We start from the raw sequence: 18611 nt of genomic DNA, 5'->3' as shown, positions 1-18611 counted from the left end.
GGCAGCTAAAGATCGGCTACTCAGTATGCAGAGTTAGGCTCAACCAGAACGCAACCAGATGCTACCGATGCCTGGCATTTGGGCACGTAGCGGCTCGATGTCAAGACCCGATCGACAGGACGAATTGTTGTTTGAAATGTGGCAGCAAGGACCACGAAGTAAGAGACTGCGCAAATAATGCCAACTGTTGCCTATTCGCAGCCAGAGGTGTCACCGAGCGGGCACATATAGCTGGCAGCCTTAGGTCCATCCGCAAAAGCAAGCGGCCAAGAGAAGCCGGCCCCACGAAAACGCTATGTTTAATTTGATCCAATTAAACTTGAATCACTGCGAAGCGGCTCACGAGCTGCTGAAGCAGCAGGTGCGCGAAACGAGGTCTGACGTGGCAATCAGAAGTGAGCTTTTTCGTAGGATGTCTGCTGAGAATTGGATATGCAGTAATACCGGCAAGGCCGTGCTTTGGGCATGTGGCAGTCCTAATGTACAACTGCGTTCGAGGCTAGCAGGCGGGCATTTTTCAGAGCCTTAATAAACGGCAAGTGGATCTACTGCTGCTATTTCCCGCCTAGTCTAGACTATCTGGACTTCTGCGAATCGCTGGACGAACTAGCGGCGGACGCGAGAGCGCACAGCCCGTTCGTAATAGCTGGAGACTTCAATGCGTGGGCCCAAGAATGGGGCAGCAGCATAACAAATGCTCGCGGGCGCGCCGTTCTAGAGTCGCTAGCCTCATTAGACGTCGCACTTCTAAACTGCGGCTCTCGCAACACGTTCAACAGCTTGGCGAGAATTGCTGCATGGCGGCTGGATGACAACTACACAGCCAGCGACCATGAGGCCATCATTTTTTCCCTTGGACAGGCAGCTCGACCACAACAGACGCATACCCAGGCAGTGGAATTACCATATAAAGCTGACACGCTTAACACCCAGGCATTTACAGCTGCAATTTACGATGCGACGCTGGCTGCGGGATCTGCTCAAGGCATGGCAGACCAGCTATGTGGCATGCTGGCATCAGCCTGCGATGCGAGTATGGCCCGCTCCAGACCATTCAATAAACATCACCAACCAGTCTTCTGGTGGAATGATGAAATTGGAGATCTACGAAGGGCTTGCCTAACCGCAAGAAGGCGTTACCAAAGGGCAAGGAAGCGGCTGGACGTAAACTGGCCACAGATGCCCGGATTTATTCCCGAATCGTGCAGTCAAACTGGCTATGACGCTACGCCCAGAAGCATTTGTTGAAACCTTTAAAAAATGCTTATTGGAGGGAGTTTTTTCATCGCAGTGGAAAGTTCAAAAACTGGTATTGCTGCCAAATCCGGGACAGTCACCTGACATAGCATCCTCCTACAGGCCGATTTGTCTAATAGACACAGTCGGCAAAGTCCTGGAAGGACTAATCAACACTAGGTTAAACGATCTAATCAGCAGGAGCAATGGCCTCTCGGAAAACCAATTCGGCTTTCGGAAGGCAAGGTCGACGATAGATGCAATCAGCAAAGTAGTTAATATTGCTGCAAATGCAATCGAGGGCTCCCGGTGGAAGGCCGGCTCTAAAAAATACTGCCTGGTCGTCACAATAGACGTTAAGAACGCCTTCAACACAGCGGACTGGGGCTGCATCCTGGGGTCGGTGTGTAGGCTGGAAGCGCCGGTATACCTGCAAGCCATCATACGGAGTTATTTTGATGGGAGAGTGCTGCGATTCAACACAGATGAGGGCTGCGACAGTCACCACATTTCTGCCGGAGTTCCACAAGGGTCCGTATTGGGCCCGCTACTGTGGAACATAATGTACGACGGCATTCTGAGGACCCCTCTACCACAACGATGCGAAACCATCGGATACGCAGATGATGTGGCGTTAGTGATCGTAGCCAAGGATCTTGCGACGACTGAAGCGTTTGCATCCTGCGCGATTGAAAAAATTACGAACTGGCTTCACTCAGTCGGTCTCTCACTGGCAGTGTTAAAAACGGAGGCGGTGCTTATTAGTAGTACGAAGACAGTGGAAGTTGCTAGGATACTAGAAGAAAGATCTGCGATTGCACTGCTTGCCCCGAATCATGTTAAATACCAGAGGCCCGAAACAGGAGCGCAGGCTGCTGCTAGCGAGTGTGCTAAAGTCAGTGATATTGTATTCAGCGCAAGTATGGTCGCAAGCTATTCACGTCCCGTCATACAGCAAAGGCATTAAAGCCACATATCGTCTATGCGCACTTCGAGTGTGCAGCGCTTTCAGGACCGTTTCGGAGGACGCTGCGTTGGTAATTGCGGGTATGATCCCAATCGACCTACTTGCCGATAAAGCCAAGGCGATCGCCGTAGCTGTCAGCCGCGGCACACCCAAAAAAGAGGCCAGCTCTGAGGCGAGTAATCGGAGTCTTGTGACTTGGCAAAGACGCTGGGATGCCTCTAGCAAGGGAAGGTGGACGCATCTCCTCATCCCAAACGTAACGGAGTGGACGGAGCGACAAAGGGTGGCAGACATGATCAACACTGCCCTTACACCTGACAACTTGGTCACAGCTATGCTGGCCAAATCGGCGATCTGGGACGCAGTATGCGGCTTTGCGGGTGTGGTCTGTCAAGTCCTCAGACAAGAGGACGCGCAAGAAACGGATAAGTATGCTAGCAACACGTTTTTGCGAAGCAATTCCCCCTGGGACGTCCCGCAAAAATTGTTTCGTATTATGCCTGCAGTCCGATAGAAAACATTGTATATTCTTATGTTATTGTTTTTATGTTATAAATAAAGGAATTAAATAAAATATATCCTTTCAACCAACTACACCCGCACATAACACACACACACTTGCACATAAATGTTTAAGGCGTTGACGTTGCACTTTTCACTGCTAGATGGTAAGAAGTTTTTAGCTCCAAAGTGTCAAAGATGCTTAAAAAATAATAATAAAGTGAGCAAAGATATGGCGGAGTATGAGCACAACGCGAGAGTGTACATAAAACAATTATGCAACATTTACGCGCGTAACTCATAAAAATTTCTGTCTCTATATTTGACGAGTTTTTGCAGTATTTGCAGCCCAACAAAATCTTAAAGAGGAATACAATTTATGAGCAAAGCAAATCAATAAAATTTTAAATATATCCCCCAAAAATTGAATCATTATGTGAATAATTCAGATTTGACCACTGATGATTCAGATTGGAAGTGCACTGTATAGCAGCTGATTCTTCAGTTGTTTGTTCATCTAATCAGCTTGTTCAGGTTAAACAGATTTTTTAAAGAAGAACAAATTTGTATGTTCCAATATAATTTATTTAATTCTAATCAAATAATCGATAGAACCATAGAGGATCAATATTTTCGCTGCCTACTATTGCAACAGTTTCAGTTACTGTTTACAATTATCATTATCATCGAAAGGAAAAAAGGAAAGAAAAAAAGTTTGATTCCTTTTACTTAACATCTTTTAATGATTTTAACGAACTGAAATAATTGCTAATGAAAATGCTTAGCACTCTGGAACAGATGATGCATAGTCAAGATTTAAGCAAACAATTAATCACCTATTTTTATTAAATGAGCCACGTTTGTATTCTATATAGTTGTCAGAGGGGGAAGAGAAAAAGAAAAGTGCAAGCAAATTCACAGACTTGGCAAAATGAATGAGTCTGGTCTTGTTCTACATCCCAACAGCCTTCGATTGAGTTCGATTCGTTTGGCTATTGTAAAATGGCCAGACCAAGAGCTAAGCCAATAATCAAGTCAATTGGAAGGGCGAAGAAGAAGCCAGGCAGTAGAGTTTTTTGACCAGGGGGCGGAAGCTAATTTATTACGAGCATTTAACAAGCATACTCTAGGGGGCTCTCTCAGGAGTCCTCTTTGATTTATTAGGTGTTTGGTTTAAAAGAAAAAAAACGGAAGCAAACGAAGCCAACAATTTGTAATTAATGTGGGCGGTCTAGTTGAGGCATTTTAATTTCTCAAACAAAATCGACGGCCCACAAAGCAGAAGCAGCAGCAAGGGATAGCAAGCACAGGCCAAGCGAAATAAAAAGGAAGTCTCCTCTTGGCCTTCGTCTCGCTTAACGCCCTACATTCCAAGAAACCCCAAAAAACAACGAATGCGAATATTCTTGAAAGAACAATGAAACTTGATTGAGTGATAGAATCAAAGTGGAAAGATAAAATATATAATATATCCTGCTCTTTTACTCCTTGGCAAACGAAATTATGTACAATAACTTTTAAGTTATGATCCTTTGGCATCTAAAAGACCAAAAGGGTATTAACAGCATGTGTAACTTTGATTTTTAGCTCCAATTCCAGCTAAGTCAAGAAAGCTTGAATGATTTTTTTCTTTCCGTGGAGTGGTTGGCTTGTTGGTAAATGAATACATCATTAGCTGCATGAAATGTCCTTGTCAAATACACATACATGCACCCACACACACACACACATACACAACAAGAACAACAAACAACTACACGTGGTTAAAGCCGACTGAGTGGCCTCAGTGCACAAGTACGAAAATGAGAATAGAAGGACCAGAGAATACTATGGCTGTCTTATGAGTCTTTACTTCAGTGGATCTGGTTCTATGGATACTTAAATCGCTCAAGTTTGAAGTGCTTATGCAACTTGTTAACTAATTACGTGTACACACTCCCATAAACTTTATCCATCACAATCAACGTAATAAAAATGTATATAAATAAATGTTTATTTACAAACATTTGAAACCATTTGAACAAAACCATTTCCCAATGCTGAGTAAAGAAATAAGAAATCTAAATGTAAAATCCATTACGAAAAGCTAAAGAGAACAGTTTTAGATAACTTGTGCCAATTGGTTATGCAACTGAGAGTTCTTCCATATGAATTTTAACTCGTTTGCCCATAGCAAGGGTTTCGCTTTTTAGATTTTTTTCTATTTTTTTTTCTATATTTCTTTAATTTGAAAACTGTACTTTTGACCACATTGTTTAAAATTTTAAACATTTAATTACATTAAATTTTCAAAGTAACTTAATAAAAATATAATCGAAATTTAAAAAGTTAAACTCAAGATCGAAACCTGATCCGGGGCTATATGTGAAGCAATACCATAGAAGGCAGATAATACTAAAAATGATCTTTAAAAGAGAAATATTTATATTTATTTATTATTAATTATAAAAGTTTAATCAAATATCTGTGTGTAAGCTTTTAAATTATGTAAAATATCTACAACTGTTATTTTAATCCATGTTTTTCCTTTACTTGTTTATTTGAATACTTAAAAACTAAATTCCCTGCCTTCAACTTTAGAAGATTTTTCTGAAAATTAATTGTTTTTAGACTGCTTAAAATGACTACTAAAGCTTTTTCTGCGGACTTTTATATAGAAAAGAGGAGAGTTATTTCTAGTACAACAAATTTACATTTTAAATATATTTTGGTTGCAAATAGTTAAATAAATCATATAATCATAAATCATTAAACGTTTCATTCTCAACAATTTTTTTTTTAACTTTTTCATTTTAATTTTAATGTCATTTGTGTTGCTTTGACAGATGCTGAATGATAAAAAAAAACCAATTCTTTAAGAACAAATTTACAATATTTATTGGTTAAGTCAAATGCAATTAAGTTTTTTGCCCAAGATTCTGTTTGGGTTTGAGTGTGTTTATGCTATAATTAATGGGCGTGGCCCATATCTTTGTATAGGCATACCGATGCATGGCAAATATGCAAAACTGTCTCCTGAGCAGCTTGTTGACAAGCAAATATGCGGCATAAATTTTGCTTGAAAATAATCGCATTTGAAATTTATGGAAAATTAATTTTTCACTTTACTTTTTTAATAGACGGTGGCAAAGTGAAACTGAGTTGATGTGATTTTATCGAAAACTATAAATTGTTTACTTATAATGGAATGGCAAACCTCAAAAGTGCGATTTCGTTTGCATCTGTCATTTCTCACTCGGCTAAAGTTAATTGTTTTGATGACGAAAGTTTATGCAACACTTCAGTTCACTTAAATAAGAAAAAGTTTAAATGGAAGACAAGCGATGAGTAATTTTCTCATTAATACAAAACTTTCTATACCGATCAGTTAGCCATTTTCCAACTTCCCTTTTGCTTAGCCAGTTTTAATCATTATGCATCTAAAATTAATTAATGCTTTTCCTGTGCGCGTAAATTGCATAAATCTTGCTAAATGTAATTAACACAACAAAAAAGTATAACACTCAAAAAGAGGAAAGAGAAGACAGAGAGGGAGAGAGACAGAATGCTGTGCTTTTTTTTTAATTCTGCAAAAGTAGAAATCAACATTAAATCGAACACTTTGATGAATTTTGCAGCAAGCCAAAAGCATTTCCGCTCGACTTCCGGACTTGTCGTAGACTGAATTTTTTATTAAATTGTATGCTAAAGCCATATTAAAATTTTCTTAAAAGCCAAAGCAAGAGCTGGCGAAGTAAGCCAATGGACCAATTGTTTAACAAATTCATTTCCCATCTCGTCTCTGTCGGGAAGTTTCTTTCAATGTTTACCTTTTTCTAGGCCACTTCTTCTCCTCGACATGAAAAATATAATTAACTTTTTACTTGAAAGATGCATAACTAAATTTTGTCGGTTGATAAGATTGAAATCTTAGTTAGAAAAATTTGAATGAACTTTCCAAATAGTAAAATTGCTTAGTCTTCTTAAGATTTCGTAGAACTAGCAAGGGCATATAATCATAGCCCATCATAGTTTACAAAAAATTAATCAATATATTTTTAAATACCCAACATTTTGGCTATTAATATTCTTAGATTGAGGTATCTTTCTGTTTCTGATGTGGCCTTAATTTTCTCACTTTGCGTGACTAAATTTTATTTAATTACGTATTCCGATAAACTTTAAGTAAGCCCAACAGATATTTAAAATCCCCAATGTCTACTGCTGTTGTTAACTTGGCATTTTGAAGGCAGAGCTCACAATTGAATCCTTTTTATTTGTATTTTTTTTTTGTTTCTTGTTTTTGTTGGCCAGATGGAAGCCACTTGAAAAGGCGTGAGAGAAGGAGCAGAGATAAAAATTTAGATAAGACCCAGCAGTAACACCTTTGTCAACTAATTACATGTCGCAGTCGATGGCCGACGAAAGGCCAAAGCCCAACCAATTTCAAAAAGGATTTAATTGGAAAAAAAAATGATAAGGTTGAATTGAATGTGCGTTTTTGGTAATGTTTGTCTACCCTTGCCAAGTCTCTGTATTATTGAAATATAATCTGTTACGATCAGTCTATGTGAAAAACTAAACTAAAAAACAAACTAAAGCATTTGGATAGCTTATGTGATCTGAAGATCACAAGGATGTAAGTCTAGAGATGAATTTAGTCAGGCCTTACCCAACAAGTGAATATACTTTTTTTGAGGGGAAAGGGAATAAAATGAAAACACGAACACGAAAAGCATTGAGTGACAAAGGTGTGATTTATTATTTTGGATTGCTTTTTCGGGTTTTTTTTTCCTGTACTTCTTCACGTTTTCTCTCCAGCGTCTGCTTCTCTTTTGTCGCCGTTTTCAATTGTCTGCAATGTTTCTTTCTTTCTTTCTTTACTTTGATTCGTTCATTGTAATTTTTTGCCAGTTGTTTGTTGGAAATTTGTTTTTTCAATACTTAGCGCAAAGAATTTTCTCTGTCTGCATCGTTAGACAAATTAAAAAGGGTTCCAAAATGGCACCAAAATGGGTGCTTAGGGTCGTATACATACAATAAACTACAGACTGAAGATGCCAGAGACGAGGAAGAAAGAAAGAACCAAAGAGGGTGTTATGAAAAGAGATAGAAAGATTTTTTGCTGTATCTTAGTATATTGGTTGAGCTTTAATTCCTTTTCAAAACCTATTATGGAATAGTGTTATTGTGATCAACAGAGATAACACACTTTGTATGCTATATTACTGCTTAAGGAAACATTGAGTAATAATACTTTCTGAACAATATTTTTAAAATTTGTAAACAGCTAAAAATATTCAATCTTTTGATGGTTTTCTTAATCGTTTTCTTTTTTTTTTTTTGAATCTATTTTGAATTAAATCTATCTATCTGGTATATGGCTGCTGATAATCAAAAGAGAAAGGCTAAAAAAACATTTAAAAGTGCATACTCTGCTTATTATAAATAGAAGATTTTAATACTAGACTCATATTCTGTACTACTGTACTATACGACCAGAACACCCCTTATGAGAGTAAACAGTCTCAAGTGCTTTTGCATTGGTGTTCATGCTCTTTTATCACAAAGAACAAAAGTAAAACGGAAAAAAGAAAATCGAACATGGGAAGGATATTTTTATGCGCTTCTTAGGTTTATCGCAGGAGGCGGAAGCTAATGGGATTTTCAACGCATAAAAACGATAAATCTATGCGTTGCAAAATGTTTTGGGTCACGGGAGACCACGGAAACTTTTTCATTTTCACTTTAAATGCGCTAACGAGCCAGTTCCATTAAACGCATTTATGTATATATACATATATTTACTCGTTTTTTTTTGTTATTGTGGTTCTTATATTTTGCTTTTTGTTTTTATTATTATTTTAGCAATTGGAATTTTAAAACCGACAAAAATGCATAAACCAAAAGGTTGTTTTCGCTAACAAACGTTTGCATTTGTTTATGCTAACAGATTTTCAATTGAAATTGGTTCGAAAAAAAATAATAGTGTCTCTATGCCGCCAGCGAGAAGTGTAGTCCAAACTGTTTGGCCAAAAAGCATTCTCCCACACACGCACACACGCACACATACGCATCAGGGACTTGATTGATTTGAAATGGCGGACAAATAATATAAAACCAGAGGGCCGGGGCTAACTTCAACCGCGTCAAAGTTTGTATACCCTTGCAACTTTTATGGTAACTCATTCCTTACCTATAGCCATCAAAATGGAAAAACGTTTAAGCTAAAAAGGTTAAAGGCGAAAGAACGGCCTACAATCTTAGCATAGGAAAAAACTAAGATATTGATAAACGTCACTGTTTTCCACCGATCGTTCTTATGGGAGCTATATAATATAGTATTCCGATCTTTATCAAATTCGGCACAGTCATTAACAGATATATTAAACTAACAAATGTTTAATTTGAAAGCAATCGCGTCAAAAGTAACGAAGTTATTGAAAAAAGTCACTGTTTTCGAAAGATCGTTCCTATGGGAGCTATATGATATAGTCACCCGATCTTGATCAAATTTGGCATAGTCGTTTAGATGTATTATAAACTCACCAATATTAAATTTCACGACAATAGCTCAGAAAATAACGAAGTTATTGAGAAAAGTCACTGTTCGTGACTTTGCCATTTGTATGGGAGCTATATGATATAGTGGTCCGATCCGGCTGAATCCGAGATATACAACCCCTGCAGTATATACAAGCCTACATGCAAAATTTCAACTCTGTAGCTCTAACGGTCTAGGAGGAGTTTGCGTTGATCCAGACGGACGGACAGACGGACGGACGGACGGACGGACGGACATGGCTATTTCAACTCGTCTCGTCGTGCTGATCAAGAATATATATACTTTATATGGTCGGAAATGCTTCTTTCTATGCGTTGCACACTTTTGACCAAAATTAATATACCCTTTTTGCAAGGGTATAATAACGAAGTTATTGAGAAGAGTCACTGTTTGTGACTTTGGCATTTGTATGGGAGCTATGTGATATAGTGCTGATCAAGAATATATATACTTTATATGGTCGGAAATGCTTCTTTCTATGCGTTGCACACTTTTGACCAAAATTAATATACCCTTTTTGCAAGGGTATAATAACGAAGTTATTGAGAAGAGTCACTGTTTGTGACTTTGGCATTTGTATGGGAGCTATGTGATATAGTGATCCGGATGATTCCGAGATATACAACCCCTGCAGTATATACAAGCCTACATACAAAATTTCAACTCTGTAGCTCTAACGGTCTAGGAGGAGTTTGCGTTGATCCAGACGGACGGACAGACGGACGGACGGACGGACATGGCTGGACATGGCTATATGAACTCGTCTCGTCATGCTGATCAAGAATATATATACTTCATATGGTCGGAAATGCTTCCTTCTATGAGTTTATATTTTCGGACATGATTAGGACAGACAAATTGATAGTATATATGGATAACTTAGTAATAGCTACAGAGGACAGTGCATCCCATTTGGAAATTACAAAAGAAGTGTTTCGTCGGCTAGTTGCAAATAAATTGGAACTGAGAGAGAGAGACTTGCGAGTTTCTCCAATCTGAAATAGGGTACTTAGGTTACTTAGTATCAGGAGATGGAATTACGCCAGATGATATGGGTCTGCAAGCAGTTAAAGATTTTCCAATTCCAAAGAAAGCAAGAGATGTCCAGAGCTTTTTGGGATTATATTCTTATTTTAGACGATTCGTTAAGGATTTCTCAAAAAAAGCAAAGCCCCTTTATGACCTTATTAGAAAAGATAGAGAATTTAAGTTTGATAAACCAGAATTAGACTGCTTTGAGTTGTTAAAAGAAAATTTGTTACAGGCACCAATATTAGCCTTATACAATCCGAACGACTAGACAGAGTTACATACCGACGCGAGCGCTCTAGGCTTTGGGGCGATTCTGATGCAAAGGAAAGCGGATGGAAAGATGCATACTATATTTTATTTTTCTAGAAGAACAACCGACACAGAATCAAGATATGATAGTTTCAAATTAGAAACTATTGGAAAGATTTAGTGATTTATTTACAAGGTATACACTTTAAATTAGTAACTGATTGTACTTCGGTAAGTTTAATAATAAATAAAAGAGCAATGAGCCCAGCAATTGACAGATGGTTGCTTGAACTACAAAAATATGATTTTACACCAGAGCATAGATCAGGAAGTAGAATGCAGCAAGTGAATGCATTGAGTAGGAACACGTAGATTTGAACAATTGATACAAACACATTTGAGGAAAATATAATAGTATGTTAAAATAGAGATAAAAAATTAAAAGAATTAAAAGAAAGTTTAGAAAAAGCCGAACACAAATATTATGAAATGAGGAATGGGGTTTTATATAAAAAAAGAGAGAATAATAGTTTATTACTTTATGTGCCAGAAGACATGGAGAATTATGTTCTCTACAAATATCACGACGAATTAGGTCATGTGGGAGTAGATAAAATGACAGATATAATTTTAAAAAATTATTGGTTTCCAAAAATTAGGTTAAAAGAAAAAATGCACATTAGTAACTGTCTAAAATGTATTGCCTATTCGGCAAAACATGGAAAACAAGAAGGCTTTTTACACAATATACCTAAGGGATCAGTTCCTTTCGAAGTTATTCACATAGACCATTTTGGTCCAGTTGACAAGGGCAGATTTAACAAACATGTTTTTGTCATTGTAGACGCATTTAGTAAGTTTGTTAGGCTTTACGCGACAAAAACCACAAACACAAAAGAAGTAATGAACGCACTATCAGATTATTTTAGAGCGTACAGCCGACCAAAGTGTATTATATCCGACAGAGGCAGTTGCTTCACATCAAACGATTTTGAAGATTTTGTGAATGAAAATGAAATAAGACATGTCCCCAAGCAAACGGACAAGTTGATAGAATTAACCGGAGTTTAGGATCGATGATAGCAAAATTGGTAGATACAGAGAGAAATTAACATTGGGATATAGTTCTCGATGTAGTAAGTAATATTTAATTACATGAGATCGAACCAAAGTCTTGATGATTGGGTGGTGTGCGTGCCGTTGGGGGATTGAAATCGAATCCTTGCTACTGCAGGGTACCTCCTTAAATAAGAGCAAGTTAACTTGCATTAGGCATATTCCTCAAAAAAATTCTTATAAAATTTAATCTAAATTTAATCTAGCTTATCTTTCATATTTGAATATATTTTTAAAAGACGCGACGTCTTTTCGGATCTCTAGACAGCGTGTCAGGGCGGTGCTTTTGGGGCCATTATGCTCATGTCTGCGGCATGCGCCATATCGGCACATGGGCCGATACTCAACCCCAAATTGACGATTATTATTTTTTATTGTATCACATTTTAGTTTTTTTTTTTTTTTTTGGCATTAACTCTAATATCTGTTTAGGTTATTTCATTTAGCCGCCAGTGCCGACAAACAGACTATTTGTTGCGCTTTGCCAAAAATATATCCATACCATTTTCTTGAAAATAATATTGTGGGTATATTGGTTCTTATAATAAATTCTTCTAATATATTTCTCCTTAAAAGTAGGATTTTTCAATTTACAACTTTAGGTGCTAGAGATATTTATTTAGGGATGTTCTTTAACCATAAATAATAAGTTTTTCGGGGTTCCTAAACTTTGGAATGTCTATTAGCTGTAGTTGAGGTGGAAAACTTTATGCGTAGAAGTATCATTCGGAATCTGAATGGATCCTCAGGCCTTGGAATGGTTTATAGGAAGCCTTTTTCAGCATGTTATGCTTAGATCCGTATTCACATTATTATTAATGATAATTTAAAACTTCTTTTGGGTGTTGAAGTAAGCTAAATCTGAACGATTATAATCGATATTAAGCACTATTAACTATTTTTGGAATATCAAATGCTTATATGTATATTAAATAGTTATTAATAAAATTAAAATACAAATTATATGTAGAGAAATAGATATAGTATATTTTAGTTTTCTAACTTGTTATTTATTTTCCAAAGTTTGTTTAATTACCGCCATCAGTTTTGATTTGCATTTTCTTTGATATACAAAATTGTATCCAAAAGCAGTCCTCTTGTTATTAATTAATTTCCGTAAAATCGCTTGAAATTATAATCCAAGCAATTTGGCTCAGCCCATCTCTTGACTTGAAGGAGGCGCCCCATGGCGAACTAGTCTGCTGCTGCTGCTGGTAACTGCGAATCTTTTGGAATCTTTTTTTTTTTTGTATTCGCCATGGCCATATGGAGAACATTTGTTGGCCATGTTGCCAGCAATTTTCATGATAATTAAATGCAATCGATCGACTGACCGATGGATGGACGGATGGATGGATGGAGATGCAATCGATCGACCGACCTAAATGCATGTCATTGGTCAGCATGTGCTTTGGAGGTAAAGGAGAGCTGCCGCCTCTTGATATGTAACACCTTACCATTGTGTCGGCCACAAAATGAATATGTCAAAATTTACAATTCTTATGATCGCGCGAGTCAAGTGATCGATGATGACAGTACAAAATAATAAAGACCATCGTGACCATCTGTTTTCCTTCGAACAACTCCTTCACAATTATTTTCTGTTTATTCATAACATTTGTGATAGCCAACAACAATAACAAGCCACATAAAAATGGAAAACAGATGTCTAGAAAACCGCAGCTCAAAACTGAGAGAGAAGAGATGAATAATAAATCAAGGCACATTAAATAGTGTTTTCAATTTCGTCGTAACGCAGCTAAAGATGGAGGAGATGGAGATGAAGTTGCTGATGTTGTGGATCTCCAGCTCCATCTTAGATGGGGGTATGGCTGGGATTTGGCAATTTGATTTTTAAAATTAGTAGTTTTATTTTATTATTATTTTTTCTTTCAGTTTTGTAATTTGTTACGCATTCCTCTAAGTCATTTCGTTACGCAGAAGTTGCTGCCATTGCGCCTCCAATTGAGTTAAAATTGTTCATTTCGATTGTAGGCTCCAGCGCCCATTAAAATGGCTCCCTTTTCCAGACTTCGCTTGGCTAATAAAACGTTTGACAAATCATTTGACATTTTCATTTAAAGAAATAGGCAACTGAAGTGTTCCCTGGTTTGAGATAAGGTAAGGTCTGAAGGGAACACTTCAGTTGGTGTTATCGTTGTTGGTGATAGGGGTGCGACCACCCCACTACTACACATGCGCACGAGAGAGATGCGGGGAGAGCAATTTACGCCCCTCACCACCATGATCGGACGACCGCAGCCGGCCCCAGCAGGTATCAAAACGAAATCGCGACCGTGTACCAGGTGATTCGGTATAACCGTGAGTAGGCCTGCGTAGCCAACACCTTCTCACACCGTCCGCTTTAATTTGCAGATTATACACGTCCCGTAGACAAGCAAAAAACCGGATTACAATGGAGCGACGAACCAGCGACGTTCCTTTAGCTGTGAGGTTTTTTTTGTGTGTGTGTGTCTCTGCGTCTGCAGGTTCACTCAGCCAAACCAAACTACACGCAAAAACAATCAACTGGCTATGCAAACGTTTGCTTCTGCCCCCCCACACTCAAACACACACATACATATAAAGACAGAGGCCGTCAGTTAGTTTAAAGTTGATCATCTCCATTTAAATTACTGTCAAGCTAGCCATCATAATCATTATCATCAGCGCTTGATAATCATTCGATCAGATCATTGCAAACACCATTATATGTTTGCACTGGATTATAGACACTTGTCTGCCAAGTTCTATTAAGTACTTGGGACCCGCATGCGCTGTCAGCATCATAATCATCAGCCAGTCAAAAGAAAGTCTCATGTCAATGAGAGAGTGAAAATGTTTTGCCTATTTCTTTAAATGAAAATGTCAAATGATTTGTCAAACGTTTTATTAGCCAAGCGAAGTCTGGAAAAGGGAGCCATTTTAATGGGCGCTGGAGCCTACAATCGAAATGAACAATTTTAACTCATTTGGAGGCGCAATGGCAGCAACTTCTGCGTAACGAAATGACTTAGAGGAATGCGTAACAAATTACAAAACTGAAAGAAAAAATAATAATAAAATAAAACTACTAATTTTAAAAATCAAATTGCGCGCATGCGTGAAAAACTGCAGAAGGCGATTCGCTGAGGCAACATACTCGTAGAGAGCACCTCGAATGGATCTCAATCCAAAAAAAAACAAACGGCCGGCAACCTTCAAATGGTGATCACAATTATGTAGAACATGACTTGAAACAGTAGCCAAATCCCAGCCGTACCCCCATCCATCTCCATCTCCTCCATCTTTAGCTGCGTTACGACGAAATTGAAAACACTATTTAATGTGCCTTGATTTATTATTCATCTCTTCTCTCTCAGTTTTGAGCTGCGGTTTTCTAGACATTTGTTTTCCATTTTTTTGTGGCTTGTTATTGTTGTTGGCTATCACAAATGTTATGAATAAACAGAAAATAATTGTGAAGGAGTTGTTCGAAGGAAAACAGATGGTCACGATGGTCTTTATTATTTTGTACTGTCATCATCGATCACTTGACTCGCGCGATCATAAGAATTGTAAATTTTGACATATTCATTTTGTGGCCGACACAATGGTAAGGTGTTACATATCAAGAGGCGGCAGCTCTCCATTACCTCCAAAGCACATGCTGACCAATGACATGCATTTAGGTCGGTCGATCGATTGCATCTCCATCCATCCATCCGTCCATCCATCGGTCAGTCGATCGATTGCATTTAATTATCATGAAAATTGCTGGCAACATGGCCAACAAATGTTCTCCATATGGCCATGGCGAATACAAAAAAAAAAAAGATTCCAAAAGATTCGCAGTTACCAGCAGCAGCAGCAGACTGGTTCGCCATGGGGCGCCTCCTTCAAGTCAAGAGATGGGCTGAGCCAAATTGCTTGGATTATAATTTCAAGCGATTTTACGGAAATTAATTAATAACAAGAGGACTGCTTTTGAATACAATTTTGCATATCAAAGAAAATGCAAATCAAAACTGATGGCGGTAATTAAACAAACTTTGGAAAATAAATAACAAGTTAGAAAACTAAAATATACTGTATCTATTTCTCTACATATAATTTGTATTTTAATTTTATTAATAACTATTTAATATACATATAAGCATTTGATATTCCAAAAATAGTTAATAGTGCTTAATATCGATTATAATCGTTTAGATTTAGCTTACTTCAACACCCAAAAGAAGTTTTAAATTATCATTAATAATAATGTGAATACGGATCTAAGCATAACATGCTGAAAAAGGCTTCCTATAAACCATTCCAAGGCCTGAGGATCCATTCAGATTCCGAATGATACTTCTACGCATAAAGTTTTCCACCTCAACTACAGCTAATAGACATTCCAAAGTTTAGGAACCCCGAAAAACTTATTATTTATGGTTAAAGAACATCCCTAAATAAATATCTCTAGCACCTAAAGTTGTAAATGGAAAAATCCTACTTTTAAGGAGAAATATATTAGAAGAATTTATTATAAGAACCAATATACCCACAATATTATTTTCAAGAAAATGGTATGGATATATTTTTGGCAAAGCGCAACAAATAGTCTGTTTGTCGGCACTGGCGGCTAAATGAAATAACCTAAACAGATATTAGAGTTAATGCCAAAAAAAAAAAACAAAACTAAAATGTGATACAATAAAAAATAATAATCGTCAATTTGGGGTTGAGTATCGGCCCATGTGCCGATATGGCGCATGCCGCAGACATGAGCATAATGGCCCCAAAAGCACCGCCCTGACACGCTGTCTAGAGATCCGAAAAGACGTCGCGTCTTTTAAAAATATATTCAAATATGAAAGATAAGCTATATTAAATTTAGATTAAATTTTATAAGAATTTTTTTGAGGAATATGCCTAATGCAAGTTAACTTGCTCTTATTTAAGGAGGTACCCTGCAGTAGCAAGGATTCGATTTCAATCCCCCAACGGCACGCACACCACCCAATCATCAAGACTTTGGTTCGATCTCATGTAATTAAATATTACTTACTACATCGAGAACTATATACCAATGTTAATTTCTCTCTGTATTTACCAATTTTGCTATCATCGATCCTAAACTCCGGTTAATTCTATCAACTTGTCCGTTTGCTTGGGGACATGTCTTATTTCATTTTCATTCACAAAATCTTCAAAATCGTTTGATGTGAAGCAACTGCCTCTGTCGGATATAATACACTTTGGTCGGCTGTACGCTCTAAAATAATCTGATAGTGCGTTCATTACTTCTTTTGTGTTTGTGGTTTTTGTCGCGTAAAGCCTAACAAACTTACTAAATGCGTCTACAATGACAAAAACATGTTTGTTAAATCTGCCCTTGTCAACTGGACCAAAATGGTCTATGTGAATAACTTCGAAAGGAACTGATCCCTTAGGTATATTGTGTAAAAAGCCTTCTTGTTTTCCATGTTTTGCCGAATAGGCAATACATTTTAGACAGTTACTAATGTGCATTTTTTCTTTTAACCTAATTTTTGGAAACCAATAATTTTTTAAAATTATATCTGTCATTTTATCTACTCCCACATGACCTAATTCGTCGTGATATTTGTAGAGAACATAATTCTCCATGTCTTCTGGCACATAAAGTAATAAACTATTATTCTCTCTTTTTTTATATAAAACCCCATTCCTCATTTCATAATATTTGTGTTCGGCTTTTTCTAAACTTTCTTTTAATTCTTTTAATTTTTTATCTCTATTTTGACATACTATTATATTTTCCTCAAATGTGTTTGTATCAATTGTTCAAATCTACGTGTTCCTACTCAATGCATCCACATGCTGCATTCTACTTCCTGATCTATGCTCTGGTGTAAAATCATATTTTTGTAGTTCAAGCAACCATCTATCAATTGCTGGGCTCATTGCTCTTTTATTTATTGTTAAACTTACCGAAGTACAATCAGTTACTAATTTAAAGTGTATACCTTGTAAATAAATCATAAATCTTTCCAATAGTTTCTAATTTGAAACTATCATATCTTGATTCTGTGTCGGTTGTTCTTCTAGAAAAATAAAATATAGTATGCATCTTTCCATCCGCTTTCCTTTGCATCAGAATCGCCCCAAACCCTAGAGCGCTCGCGTCGGTATGTAACTCTGTCTAGTCGTTCGGATTGTATAAGGCTAATATTGGTGCCTGTAACAAATTTTCTTTTAACAACTCAAAGCAGTCTAATTCTGGTTTATCAAACTTAAATTCTCTATCTTTTCTAATAAGGTCATAAAGGGGCTTTGCTTTTTTTGAGAAATCCTTAACGAATTACTTACTCGGTCCAAGATACGGCGGTAGGGACCACAAAGCGAAGGAATGCAGCAACGCTTTCAATTGCTGTATTTGCGACTCAAGAGGGATTACCGAGCGAAAACACGTAGCAGGCAGTCAGCGGTGCCCCTCAATAACGCAGGCGGGGCCCATGAAGTCGTCTCGTCCAAGACGGAATGTTTAGTTTTACCCAGCTAAACTTAAACCACTGTGAGGCTGCACATGAGCTGCTTAAGCAGAGGGTGCGAGAGACCAAATCTGACGCTGCTGTAATCAGCGAACCATTCCGCAGGAAAACCTCACCCAACTGGGCGTATAGCGCGTCAGGCAAGGCCGCCATCTGGGCATGTAGCAACCCGCCAACGCAGCTCCTTTCCCGGCTAGCTGGCGAGCACTTCATCAGGGCACAGGTCAGCGGGATTTGGCTGTACAGCTGCTATTTGCCGCCCAGTCTGTGCCTCACAGACTTTTGCAAGGCGCTTGATGAACTGTCGACCGACGCAAGGACACACAAACCCACCATAATCGCGGGAGACTTCAACGCATGGGCACAGGAATGGGGAAGCTCCTCCACCAACGCGTGCGGTCGCGCCCTACTCGACGCTTTTGCCTCCCTAGACGTCGAACTTTTGAAGCATGGCACCCAAAACACGTTC

General features: G+C 37.8%; 1 protein-coding gene across 1 annotated transcript; it reads left to right on the top strand.

Annotated features, from left to right (window-relative positions):
• Positions 1-295: 295 nt before the first annotated feature.
• On the top strand, positions 296-2717 carry LOC124461052. The gene is made up of 4 exons (XM_047012642.1): positions 296-375; positions 570-1164; positions 1292-2156; positions 2233-2717. The coding sequence occupies exons 1-4, from the start codon at positions 296-298 to the stop codon at positions 2715-2717; spliced, it is 2025 nt and encodes a 674-aa protein (XP_046868598.1).
• Positions 2718-18611: the final 15894 nt, after the last annotated feature.

Source organism: Drosophila willistoni, unplaced genomic scaffold (assembly GCF_018902025.1).
Source record: "Drosophila willistoni isolate 14030-0811.24 unplaced genomic scaffold, UCI_dwil_1.1 Seg192, whole genome shotgun sequence".
NCBI lineage: Eukaryota > Metazoa > Arthropoda > Insecta > Diptera > Drosophilidae > Drosophila > Drosophila willistoni.
This window is presented reverse-complemented; position numbering and strand designations above follow the sequence as displayed.